Raw genomic sequence first — 11,130 nt, forward strand, 5'->3', positions numbered from 1 at the left:
CTACAGAAAGAAATATACTTATTGTAAATGAAATGAGAATATGTTGCCTAGGAAGAACTCCCAAGCTAGACATTTAATCTACCTCCCTATGTTGTAGCTGAAACAAGCTACTGTAAAATTTAAATTCACTTGCCAGTATTTTTAAAAATCACTTTCTCCCTATTTCAGTTTGTGAATTTAAGAAGCTAACGTGATAAAACTGCTTCTGTATTGTTTAAAATCAGTGGATCTTCCTTGTTAGCAAACTGCAATTAAAGGCTTCTCTTTAATAATGCTTTAAGTATGCTTCATAAAAATCATTATTGTCACTGGTCCTGTATTTAATTCTGAGTTCTTATTATCAAGAATAAGCAATGATTTCAAAATCCTAACTTTAGAAGCATCACTAACTTCAAAACTCCCCTCAAAAATCTTCTGATGGTTACAAAATACCTTGGCACTTTCCCCACACACCCCAAAGTTTTTTGTCATCTGATCTGATTTATCATAGTTCCAGATACCTATATTCAGCAAGCTGAACAAGACTTTTTTCCCCATAAATTGTTACTTTTTATACCAGCAGTTACAAAAGAGATCTGCAGCATTAAACCCTCAAAGCGTCCCAGCCTATGGCAACACCATTCATTCTGCTAAAAAATTCAAAGCTGCTATTTCTCTTAAAGTTAAAAAAAAAAAAAAAAAAAAAGAACCAAGCATTAAATTAGAAGGGGAAACAAACAAACCAAAAATGCACTGCAGGTCATTCTTGTAACTGTCTTTAACCAAGAAAAAGGCTTTAAGTATTATTTTACTAATTAGTAACTATTTTTAATCAAGGGGATTCAGGTTAATTTAATTAAACTTATAAAACAACTCTGATTCTCAGACACGCTGGACACAATATATTTGAAAGTTACGCTGAAACCCTAAGGAGGAAGAAGGAGCACGTAGCATTGATAAGTTCATGTTATTAATAATAAAGAAAACCCAGTCAAGCTGTTCTTCCTAATTCTACAGAGAGAACAATGGCACTTGGTGAAAAGTTAAATTTGAGTGAAATATCTGCCCCTTAGGTTTCTCACATTAGTTTTACCTCTGCCCCTTAGGTTTACCTCAATAGTGGTGATAGCATAAAGTACAGCTTCCCAAAGAGCAGGACACACCACAGCATCACTGTCATCAATGCTGAGAAGAACAGCAGGACAAACTCTTGGTGCTTCAGTTTTCACCAGCTCAGGCAAGTACTGGCAAAAAGCAGAAGCCAGCTCAAAGAAAGCTGAGCGAACCTGAAACAGGCCACAGAAAAACAAAATTTTAGTCAAATGACAACACTTTGTCACTACATATAGTTTATAACATTCCTTTTAAAGTCACCGTAACTTACAACACGTGGTCCCCGTATTTTACCACATCAGCAAAGGTTCAAATATTATTAAAGAAAAATAAAGGAATTATTTGGTAAGCCTGTTCAATATTTTGAAGTAATTTGTTTAGTGATAAAACGCTTATCAAAAATTTTATTTTAATATACTTCTCAAAAGGCACGTTTTCCCAAAAGCACCTTAAAACTTTTTAACAAAATACTACCAGAATCAATTCAGTACTCTATGCACTATTGGTCTTAGCAGACCAAAGACCATTAAAATGGTTTAAAAAAATGAAAATTCAAAAGCACAAAGAACACATGCAGTAAGCTGACACGGTCTGTATCTTTCACATGAATTTAAAATAATGGCAGATTGCCAAGTAGTAGATGATGGTGGCACGGAAATAACAAATTAGCCTATTGGGCAAATTTTAGAGCAATACTATCTTTTTAAGGCCTCAAAATTTGAAGGCTGTTTCAAACATAATTCAGCAAAGTACAAAGTTCATTCTTGTAGAATACAAGTAATTAATACTTGCTCAGGTTCAGTATATTATCTTTAACTAAAACCAACCAAAATAAAGAAGAAATAAAAAAGTCACCTGTGGTATGCTGTGTTTGCCGTATTTCCAAAATTTGTTTTGGGACAGAAGTGACATTAACTTTTCCTCCAATGAATGCATCTCTTTCTTTGGCAACATGCTAAGCAACTTTTTTAAAGCTAACAAGGAACAGGTCAGAATCCGGAAAAATTTTGCTTCCCTTTCTTCCTCTGGTACAGTTCTCAGAAAACAAAACAAAACAAATTAAAGTGAACCATAAATAAATCAGTAGGGTTCTCAAGCTCTTCTAAACTGTCTAAACTAAACTGGCTTCAGTTTTTCTGTGTTGTTCTTTTGATTTCAGGTGCCAGCAATGTAAATATGTAAACTTTCCATAAGTTCTAACACTACCAAATTACATTATAAAGCGTTAGAAAAAGAGAGAGTTTAAAGTCACCTCATCTTCCAGCTGTTCAAAAATGCTACTCCTAAAAGAGCTGAAACAAGAATAGACAACTGATAACACTTTCAAAAGCTTTTATACTTCAGTCCCAAAGAAAGTTCCTGGGATTTGGACTCAAATAACTATTCTGTCTCCTGAAACAAAACTAAATCCACTACGTCCAGGGACAGAGAACCCAATACAGACCCAGACTTAAACCATATACATTAAAGCAGGTTAACATACTGGGGGTCACTGAGTGTATCTGGTGTTTCTTTCAGAAGGTGATCTTGAAGGACCTAGGGAAAAAAAAAAATACATATATACACATGAGAATCTAATATTTACATGTGAATAATATAGCCTATACATTATTCAGAAACGGCTCTACAATAAAATTTCACCACCTGTGAGTCAAGTCTTTTAAACCCATTTTAGACACACTAGTGAACAAGAACATAATTTAATTGCCTCCTGCTGAACATAGTAGCTGTGGTACTGTTTGAATCAAGACTTCATAATACTTGCTAAGCTGCAGTCCTGTGACAACAGGCTTCTGGTAAAAAGAAGCCAAACTGAGACAAAACAAAATGGTTAAGTTTGCGTATGATGGGCTAGCTATGCAAACTTTCACCTTTTTAAATTCAGTCAATTCAGTTTCATATATGACTGGCAGAAGAGCATTAACCTTGGTCAGAACTAAACTTGTAGAGGCTCTCTGAAACACTGCTCATCATTCTTTAATCCTCTACCACTGCAACTAAACTACCCTGGCATCATTATTCCATCTGTCAGCAACATTATGTGATGACTGAGCATCATTACATAGAAATGCATACAAGAAAATTCACTTCATATTCATTCCTCTGGTTCCAGTCATTCTACCACAAGTCAAAAAAATAGAGGATGTGTCTTTGCCTCAGTCTTCTCTTCACATTAGCAGGAGCAAAGTTTCAGGTGAGAAAGAAATTTACCCATGAAGACTAGACGGGAGCAGGATTAGTTTCAAACTTGTAAGTCAACTCAAAGTTGACATATACTCCACACAAAGCCTTAAAGAAATACATAGGTGTAAACTCACATGAAGAATTTCATCTTTACAGAATGCTAAGGCTTCAGGTTGTTTGCTTGAAGGAAAAGCTTTTTCAAAAGCTACTTTTGCAGCAGAAGCAGCAGGGGAGTAAGTGTCACATTGAGCAATCAGCCAGTATCCCATGATACTTTTTAAGTAAGGAGCTAAGTGTTTCTTTACTTTAAGAATCAGTTGCTCAAAAGATTGCTGAGTTGCTTCTCGCACACGGCGATCATGATCCTGTTAAAGAAAAACAAAAAAGAAGGGGAAAAAAGAAAAAGAGAAAGGTTTATTGTTTTAAGAAATTTACCTTTGATGCCAGGTACTTCAAAGCAGAAGTGATGACAAACCTGTCCCTCAGTTCAGCCATTTTCGCAATGAATTGGGCTATACAGATTTGAAAACATGCAAGAACAACGACAAAAAAGTCTTGGTATCCCTAGATAAGGGGAGAGTCCTAACTTAGCAGCATCATATTCCCAATGCGTTGTACATTCAAAATTGTAACCTTTTCCTGATATCCCTAACTACAGTTTCTATTTCCATTTTATACAAATATTTAACAGAAGAGGCAAGAGAAACAGGAAGCCTTGAAGACACTTTTTGGATTAAAATGACCATAAACCTACAATGAACTGTGCATCATTATCCATTATTTGTGTATGAATTTACAACATCATGACCTTCTATGCTCTTGGCTTCTGAAAGAAATACTAGGAATTGCTCTAATGGATCCGAGTAGTGATTCATTTTGTCCAATATCATGTTTCCAACAGTACCCAGTCCAGACAATTTGGAGATGTATTAAATATATTGGAAAATTATGGATTGTGGTTATGCATGGTCTTTTCATGTTTGGGATTTTTTTGTGGGTTTTTTTATGGTTTGGTTTTTTTTTTTAAATATTAAGTCTGGTCAAATATTAGTCCTAGATCAAAAAGATGAATAATTATGTTAACTGAACAGTACATTCTCTTTAGCCATTTGGGAATCTACATAAAAGAACATTTCATGAGAAGAAATATCTTGTCATCTTTTTAACATAAAGGTCTAACAAACAACTATCTCCGTCCAGCAAGTACAGCCTAGGCATCAACAGTTCAAGATTCCACCCACTGCCAATACTGAAACACCTCCACAATAAAGAACGCAACTTTCCTTCAACTTCATGTTTTTCCTAGAACAAGTCAGTAATTCCAATAAAGTTAGATATACCAATAAAGACTGCCTTAGAGCTTTTCACAGGAAGTATCCAGAAAAGTTTTTAATTTAGAGTTTTTAATTCTTACCAGTGAGATTTTACAATAAATTCTTGGCCAGTAAGGAAGAACACCTTTAACAACTTCCGCTTCTCTTTCCTTGCACATTGTCCCAAACTCTTGCATAGCCTAAAATCAAGATATCAAGAGCATGATTTAAGTAGTCAGACAGATGTGTTCTGTAATTTACCAGCTTCTACCAGACATTGCAACTCTCTTTTTCAAAAAGCAATTCATTTCTTGCAATTGAGCTTCTATAGAGTTAATTTTATGAATGCTCCATCAGCATTGTGTGATGGACCTTTTTATAAGTCCCCCAAGATACCTTCTGGATTGCAGTTCTAGCAAATTTACCAATATGACATTAGAATTATCTACCTTGATCTATTCCTCTCCCATCCTTAAGAAAAATGTTTTGTTTTCTGATAAAAAAAATTTTATGGGGGACAAAGGATACACCCACTTTTAATTTTGTTGTGATATCCCTTTTAGAAAGTTTTCGCAACACCATTCGAAAATCAGCATCCACAAGGCTGTCTATTTCCTCTGCTCCTTGAACTGCAGGAACATATCCTAGATCACTCTGAGATGTTCCAAAGCCAATAAACCCAGGCACTGTTCCACGTTCTTTGGCGAGGAGCTCTGCAGCTCGGCCACTGCTAGAAGGCTAACAAAAAACAGGGACAGAAGTCAGTTATCTATTTCAGTCATTTTACTTTATTTTGCACACATCATGCATTTGAAATAAAGATCCTATTTATACTGCATAATTAACCTTCTATTTAAAACAAAGTCTCACAAAAAAAGGCACCTATGCTGTAAACATAGAAGTTTGACCTAGAAAATTATTCTTCTCTAGAATCAGCACTCCCTTCTCTCATAGTGATTTTAATCACAAATACTTACGGAAAATCATATTGGTTTTATACACATACAAAAAAGTATAACAGAAAAGTCCTTCTGTAGGCGAACAATTTCTTAAGAAACCATTTACCCTCCTTCACTACTTCTGTTTTTACTAGTTCTTCTCATGTTATTGTATATGGACCAATACAGCTCCCAAGGAATGCTCTTCATATCACTGGGAAAAATAAGAACACGCAGAAAACAAAGGATGCTACCAGCAACAAAGGGGCCAAGAAGGATTTAGAGGAATGGAACAAAAGGGTACATATGTAACACAGCATAATACTATCCCATTAGCATTACAGTGAGTGTTTTGGAGTTCAGCATCTCTTCTGGTTTGCCCCAGTTAAGTCAACACCTTGCTCCTCGTATCAGTGGCTCATGTTTATATGTCAGCCACACTCTTTTGAAAAGACTGTCCCAAAACCGACTGATGCTTTACCGTTCTCTGCGATACCTTATAGTCCAAATACCTTTTACTTCCTAATGACAGTTGCAGTTCTGTGAGGTTTGGGTTTGTGGTTTGTGTGTTTTTTTTTTTTAAAGTAATGACAATTTGTTGAAGTTCATCATACTTTTCTGATTGTCTTGAGGTATGTAAGCCACATTTTACCCGACTACCATATCTACAGATTAATGTCATTTTTTCTGCATGTGAACCCTCAACTATAGGGACACGCTTCTTTGTGTTCCCTAGTCTTCTCTAAATACGTGAGAAGGAGACGATCGGTAGGAATTGCATAACCTGAACACAACGCTTCGCCCACAACTCTCCCACCCTGAGCGAGTGCCACCTACGACGGCTGTCACACCACTTCAGGCCCGGTGGCAAGACGGAGACACCGCGACAGGTGTGCTCCAAGGTGGCCACAGAAAAACGCACTAAGCGTACCCACCGGTACCTGGCCGAACTTACACCCCCCCCCCCCTTGCCCCTCTCCGGAAAACGCGTACAAAGCCCACAGGAAGCTGCCGTCACGCTCCCCTGAAGCCCGGACCCAGGCCAAGAGCCCCCCCCGGAAGCCCGGCCCCGGCCCCGCCACTGCGAGCGGGCCCGAAGGCAGCGCCGCCTCCCAGCGCGGGACGGGCTCCGGCGGCCTGCAGCCCCCTTCGCACGGCAGCGGGAAGGGCGGCTTTAATCTGCCCGCCGCTGCCAGAAGCCCCAGCCCCGAGGCCTGTGCCCCGCCGCCCTCCCCGCCCAGGCCGCCCGGAGCCACCGGTGGAGGCCGCGCGGTAGCCGGGGCCCACGGGCGGGGCGGAGCGGAGCGGAGCGCGGCGGCCCTCCGCCCCGCGGGGCGCGCTCACCCGCACGTTGCCCTTGGTTCGCTGCTTGTTCTTGCCCCCCATGATGGCGGCTGCGGCGCTGGGCACCGGCCGGGAGCGAAGAGCTGCGCGGCCGGGGCGGGGGGGCGCGGCGCTTCCGGAGGGCGGGGCCCGGCGCCCGCATCAACCCGCGGAGGTGCGTGGGTCCGCCGGCGGGCCTGCGGGGAGCGCCGGTGGCCGGGGCGCCGCCCCTCTCCCGCGGAAAGGCGCCGGTAACAGGGGAGCGGGCGCCGACAGGGAAACTGCGAAGGGGTGCAATAGTCGCCAGCGCGTTGTTGTGAAATAGCGCGACGGCATCTCGTGGAAACGTCCCTAAACTTTGTACCCGCCAACACGTCTTGAAGGTGGGGAGGCTTCCAAGCGTATCGCGGGTCCTTTGCAAAGCCCCCGTGTTCTTGTACGAGGACTTACGATTTGGCAAAGATTCATACAGAGCCAAACCTGCGCTCGTCGAATGAAATCACTGCGAAGCACGACTAGAAAAGGTGACCAAGCCCATACCAGAGACCCGAATGCTAGGAATGTTACGGCATCCACACAGAAATTTTTAATCAACGCCAGAAGCAACCAACGTCTGCTTTTTATGACCTCTGTGTCATTTAGATACAGAATCCATAAGGAAAGAAACAAATTAGCATTCATTGATACAACGTGGTTGAAACCAGACTCAAAACCAGATGCAGCATAATGCACTTTAAATCAGCGGACTGCAACTTGTGAACTCAGCACGGTAAGGATCATTTTGCTGGTTTGGAGTGTACCATAAGGGAGCCCAATCCTTGGAAGCTTCTCCTTTTACGCGAGTAAACAGACCAGACTCCGCAGCTACAGCAGTGGAGCCACCACAGCCTCTGCCCTGCTTGCATGTACGCTTTTACCTACGGAAAATTCTTAAGCCTTAGGGTAGGCATCCTAGCTCAACCTGTTGGCATGAAGAAGGCTTTTGTGAACTTTTTTTTTTTTTTAAATAAAACATTAATCTTGTGGCTTAATATGCTTTCAGGTAGAAAGTAGAAGAAAAGATTGTTACAACAAAGTCTTGGTGTAGTGTATGTAAACAGTAACAAATAGCGTAAACATCACATTTCCTCTCCCGAGATATCCACGCTTCATTTTTGTCTCTTCCTATTCATGTATTCATTCACCATAACTCCATCTATTCATTCATCTATAATTCCATAACTGCCCAGTAGATTATCGAACATGTTTTCTTTCACTGTAATTAGGTATGTACCCCATAAATGTCCTTAACACCAGAAAGTGTAATAAGGCATTCATTTAGTCATTTTCATTGTTCAGGATTTCACCAAATATTTGTTTTCATTGAAAACTGGAATCATCATATAAACCACAAATTATTAATTCCCTCTCTGATCAACTGTTGCAGAACAGTTAAGGAATCTGTTAGGAGGATTAACTTACGAAAATCACCACTTGGACCTGTGATTATCTTCAAGCCCTTCAATGCCCTTCAACCCCAAAGTACATTTGAAAAATGTCAGCACATCCTTTTTCTTCTAAAAACCGATACAGCTGCCCCAAATCCATATGATTTCCTCTGGCACCATGTGCATCAAAACATTTTTCTTCCAAAGTGGAGAACTTTCTTTGTTTCTGAATCTCAGCATGTCCTCCACCTTCCAGAGAAACATCTTCTCTGTGCCGAATGAGAATTCTTTTCCACGTTAATCTTCTTACTCTGAAAGCAATTGGAGAAATACGACTCTATAAAATAAAGGCTGTTTTAGAAAATACTATGAAATAGCTATGATCACAGAAGTCAATACATTCCATTCGTATGTATATGTTGACAGAGATAATGGTTCCCTAGCTGGTCACAGAAATACTACTCACATGTAAACACTCCCATAAGCAGGAGCTTGGTTTTTTGTATCTCCCCAGGATTCAAAAACCTTAATTTTATTCCTCACAAAATAATTGGTGAAGACGTGGTTTCAAATTCCGTGCTCACTTCTGCCTTGCCTATGCTAAGAATTTTCATATTCTCCTACTCCCTTAGCTGTTATAATCAAATGGCAACATTAATTTAGTCTGCATCACCCAGAAATATAAATTCTGGGAGCACAATAAAACACAAATGTAAAGCAATATAACAGCGTACATATCTAACACGACTGGGGTACCGCAGTCCATCGCTATAGAACTGAAATAGAGAGGAAGGTAAAACAGAAATAAGTGTGCACCATGCAGTACTAGTAGCTTTGATTGCTGTAACCAACAGTACAGTGTATATTCAGAGTTGTAAATACATTATGATAAACACAAATACTTTGCAGACTTTAATAGATTGGAAGGTGGTTGGATTTCCCACCTTCTGGCCACATACACCACATGAAATGTGATATTCTAACTACTAATGGTATTTAAGTACAAAGAAAAACTAACCTTGACCAGAACTCTTCACAACTACTTTGTAGACCTTCTACACAAACAACACCTGGTTTCCCTGGCATGCAAAACCCTGACAGAGCGAGCTCCTTGGCCCAGTCAATAATATTCTTTCTTTTTTGCTTGTTGTAAATGTGATGACTATAGATCCACAATCGAGTGAATGTGATGTCTTCTGACTGCATGGCATTTGATGTTGTCACCGAGGAAGACGAAAGCTCTTTGTCAATGTAAGCAGCTGCGTGGTCTTTAACCCATTCCCTTGCACTCAACATGCAGGGCTCACCACTGCAGTTTTGCATCAAATATGTTTTTAGGTCAGAGTTCAGGTGAATCTGCTGAGAGCGGCTTAATAATGACGACCTAAAGAAAAATACAAATGCAGTTGTAATATGCTTACAATTTAGCATGGTTTTCAAACAGTTTTACTTCAAGCTGCCAAAAAATCAGGCCATATTTAGATGGTGTGCACTTGCTATTGATTCTTAAGTCATATTAGCTATGAAAAGGTCTTAATTAGTATTTAATTGGTGTGCTAATTCTTGAGTTCACCTACAGTACTACCAATGTGTAAATCAAAATCAAGAAAAGGGTACTTGAAAAGTACGGCAGCTGAACTAATTTCCCGTAATATGCAAGGCTACTTCTTTAAACAGAAATGTTCCAATAAAAAATAACAGAAGCCTGGGAGTAACAGCATTTTGACAAGGGAAGAATAAGACAATTGACTAAATTTTCGCTCCTTTAGTTAGTGTTAAGCCTTGTCCAAATGGACAAGTGTCTCTCCTAGAGCATCAGACCTATGAACAGCAGCTGCATGTAACACCTCTGTACAGAAGGTGGCACTCTTCCACGCTTTTCCCATTATTCCCACTTATTTGCTGAGGACACCAGAGAAATCATAACCTTGGAGATCAGTTTTTCTTCAACACTGTTGTCGAAGACATCTGGTTTAATTTGACAGGAAACTATCAAAAAAGGACTGTTTTTTTCTATTATGACTGTATTTATGTAGTACACCGTAGCTTCTAAATGTTTTTATTAGCTGTACTTTTAATGCCATACCTCACAGTAACTTCTGGTAGAACAGTTGGATATTTAAATGGTAAGGCACAGGCCATAGAGAATTCCACCTAAAAACAAATGAGCAAATGTTCAGCCCAAGTAAGCCCAAGTAAAATCCCACAAATAAAAAGTAAAAAAAAAAAAAAAGTGTTTACAATACCATAGAGGCATTAGAGACCTCTGGCTTTACATTCAGTATAAACTGAACTTTTGAAGAGGGCATCTCTGCAGACTCATTTTCAACATAGTGCTTCAGTTCTGCTACAGCCAGCTGGTCAGTCACAATGAACTCTTCCTCGTAAGGAAACATGCTAGCGAGTAAATCTAATTCCGAAATTTGTATCTCAGCTTCTTCTCGGTTAGTCATTTCTGTTGTTTCCTAAGCAGAGAAGAAATTAGGGAGGAAGAACAGGGCTCGAATATGGGAGTAAGTTCGTTAACTACCTCCGCGTACATCACATTAATCCTTACAACCAAGCCCATCAAAACTAGCTCATACATGTGGGGCAGTTGGACGGATGAAGGCACTCCGCGGCAGTCCGTGAGGTCTCCATCGATCCGCGGTGGGACAGGACGTGGTGGTGCGTCACCAAATCAATGTCTGTCTCACAGGGCCGCAACACCTGGGGCGCAGCCGCCTCTGACGCTTTGGCGGCCGCGGAGGCGGGCGTTAGCACACCTGGGGAGGCTCCGCTCCCCCGCCGACCCGGCCCGGCAAGGCCCAGCCTGCGAGGCCCGGGCCCGGCCCGCCAGCCCCGCAGCGCATG

The 11,130-nt window shown here is 40.5% G+C and overlaps 2 protein-coding genes across 5 annotated transcripts in view; both read right to left on the bottom strand.

Moving 5' to 3' along the window:
- The window catches only part of LTN1 (listerin E3 ubiquitin protein ligase 1), a 31,608-nt gene extending 24,692 nt beyond the window's left edge, over positions 1 to 6,916 (bottom strand). For all 4 annotated transcript variants that reach the window (XM_075711483.1, XM_075711479.1, XM_075711496.1 and 1 more), the window contains exons 1-7: positions 6,872 to 6,916; positions 5,124 to 5,327; positions 4,691 to 4,789; positions 3,411 to 3,641; positions 2,576 to 2,628; positions 1,948 to 2,128; positions 1,092 to 1,265 (exon numbers count right to left, since the gene is read on the bottom strand). In XM_075711483.1, coding sequence (XP_075567598.1) covers positions 1,092 to 1,265; positions 1,948 to 2,128; positions 2,576 to 2,628; positions 3,411 to 3,641; positions 4,691 to 4,789; positions 5,124 to 5,327; positions 6,872 to 6,913 — 984 coding nt within the window. In that variant the 5' untranslated portion in view covers positions 6,914 to 6,916. The remainder of the gene's footprint in view (positions 1 to 1,091; positions 1,266 to 1,947; positions 2,129 to 2,575; positions 2,629 to 3,410; positions 3,642 to 4,690; positions 4,790 to 5,123; positions 5,328 to 6,871) is intronic.
- A 475-nt stretch (positions 6,917 to 7,391) lies between these two features.
- On the bottom strand, positions 7,392 to 10,932 carry RWDD2B (RWD domain containing 2B). Its single transcript, XM_075718779.1, has 5 exons — positions 10,863 to 10,932; positions 10,524 to 10,742; positions 10,364 to 10,431; positions 9,296 to 9,661; positions 7,392 to 8,588 (listed from the first exon to the last, which is right to left on the bottom strand). Exons 2-5 carry the CDS (start codon positions 10,728 to 10,730, stop codon positions 8,351 to 8,353), a joined length of 879 nt encoding a protein of 292 aa, XP_075574894.1. The 5' UTR covers positions 10,731 to 10,742; positions 10,863 to 10,932; the 3' UTR covers positions 7,392 to 8,350.
- Between the last annotated feature and the right edge of the window lie 198 nt (positions 10,933 to 11,130).

Source organism: Pelecanus crispus, chromosome 1 (assembly GCF_030463565.1).
Source record: "Pelecanus crispus isolate bPelCri1 chromosome 1, bPelCri1.pri, whole genome shotgun sequence".
NCBI lineage: Eukaryota > Metazoa > Chordata > Aves > Pelecaniformes > Pelecanidae > Pelecanus > Pelecanus crispus.

Coding starts and splice junctions, on each gene's coding strand:
- RWDD2B (XM_075718779.1), bottom strand. CDS start 10,730: ATGACTAACCGAGAAGAAGCTGAGATACAAATTTCGGAATTAGATTTA. Junction 9,662..10,363: donor CTACCAGAAGTTACTGTGAG/GTATGGCATTAA, acceptor ATTTTTCTTTAG/GTCGTCATTATTAAGCCGCT. Junction 8,589..9,295: donor TGTGAAGAGTTCTGGTCAAG/GTTAGTTTTTCT, acceptor AATTGCTTTCAG/AGTAAGAAGATTAACGTGGA.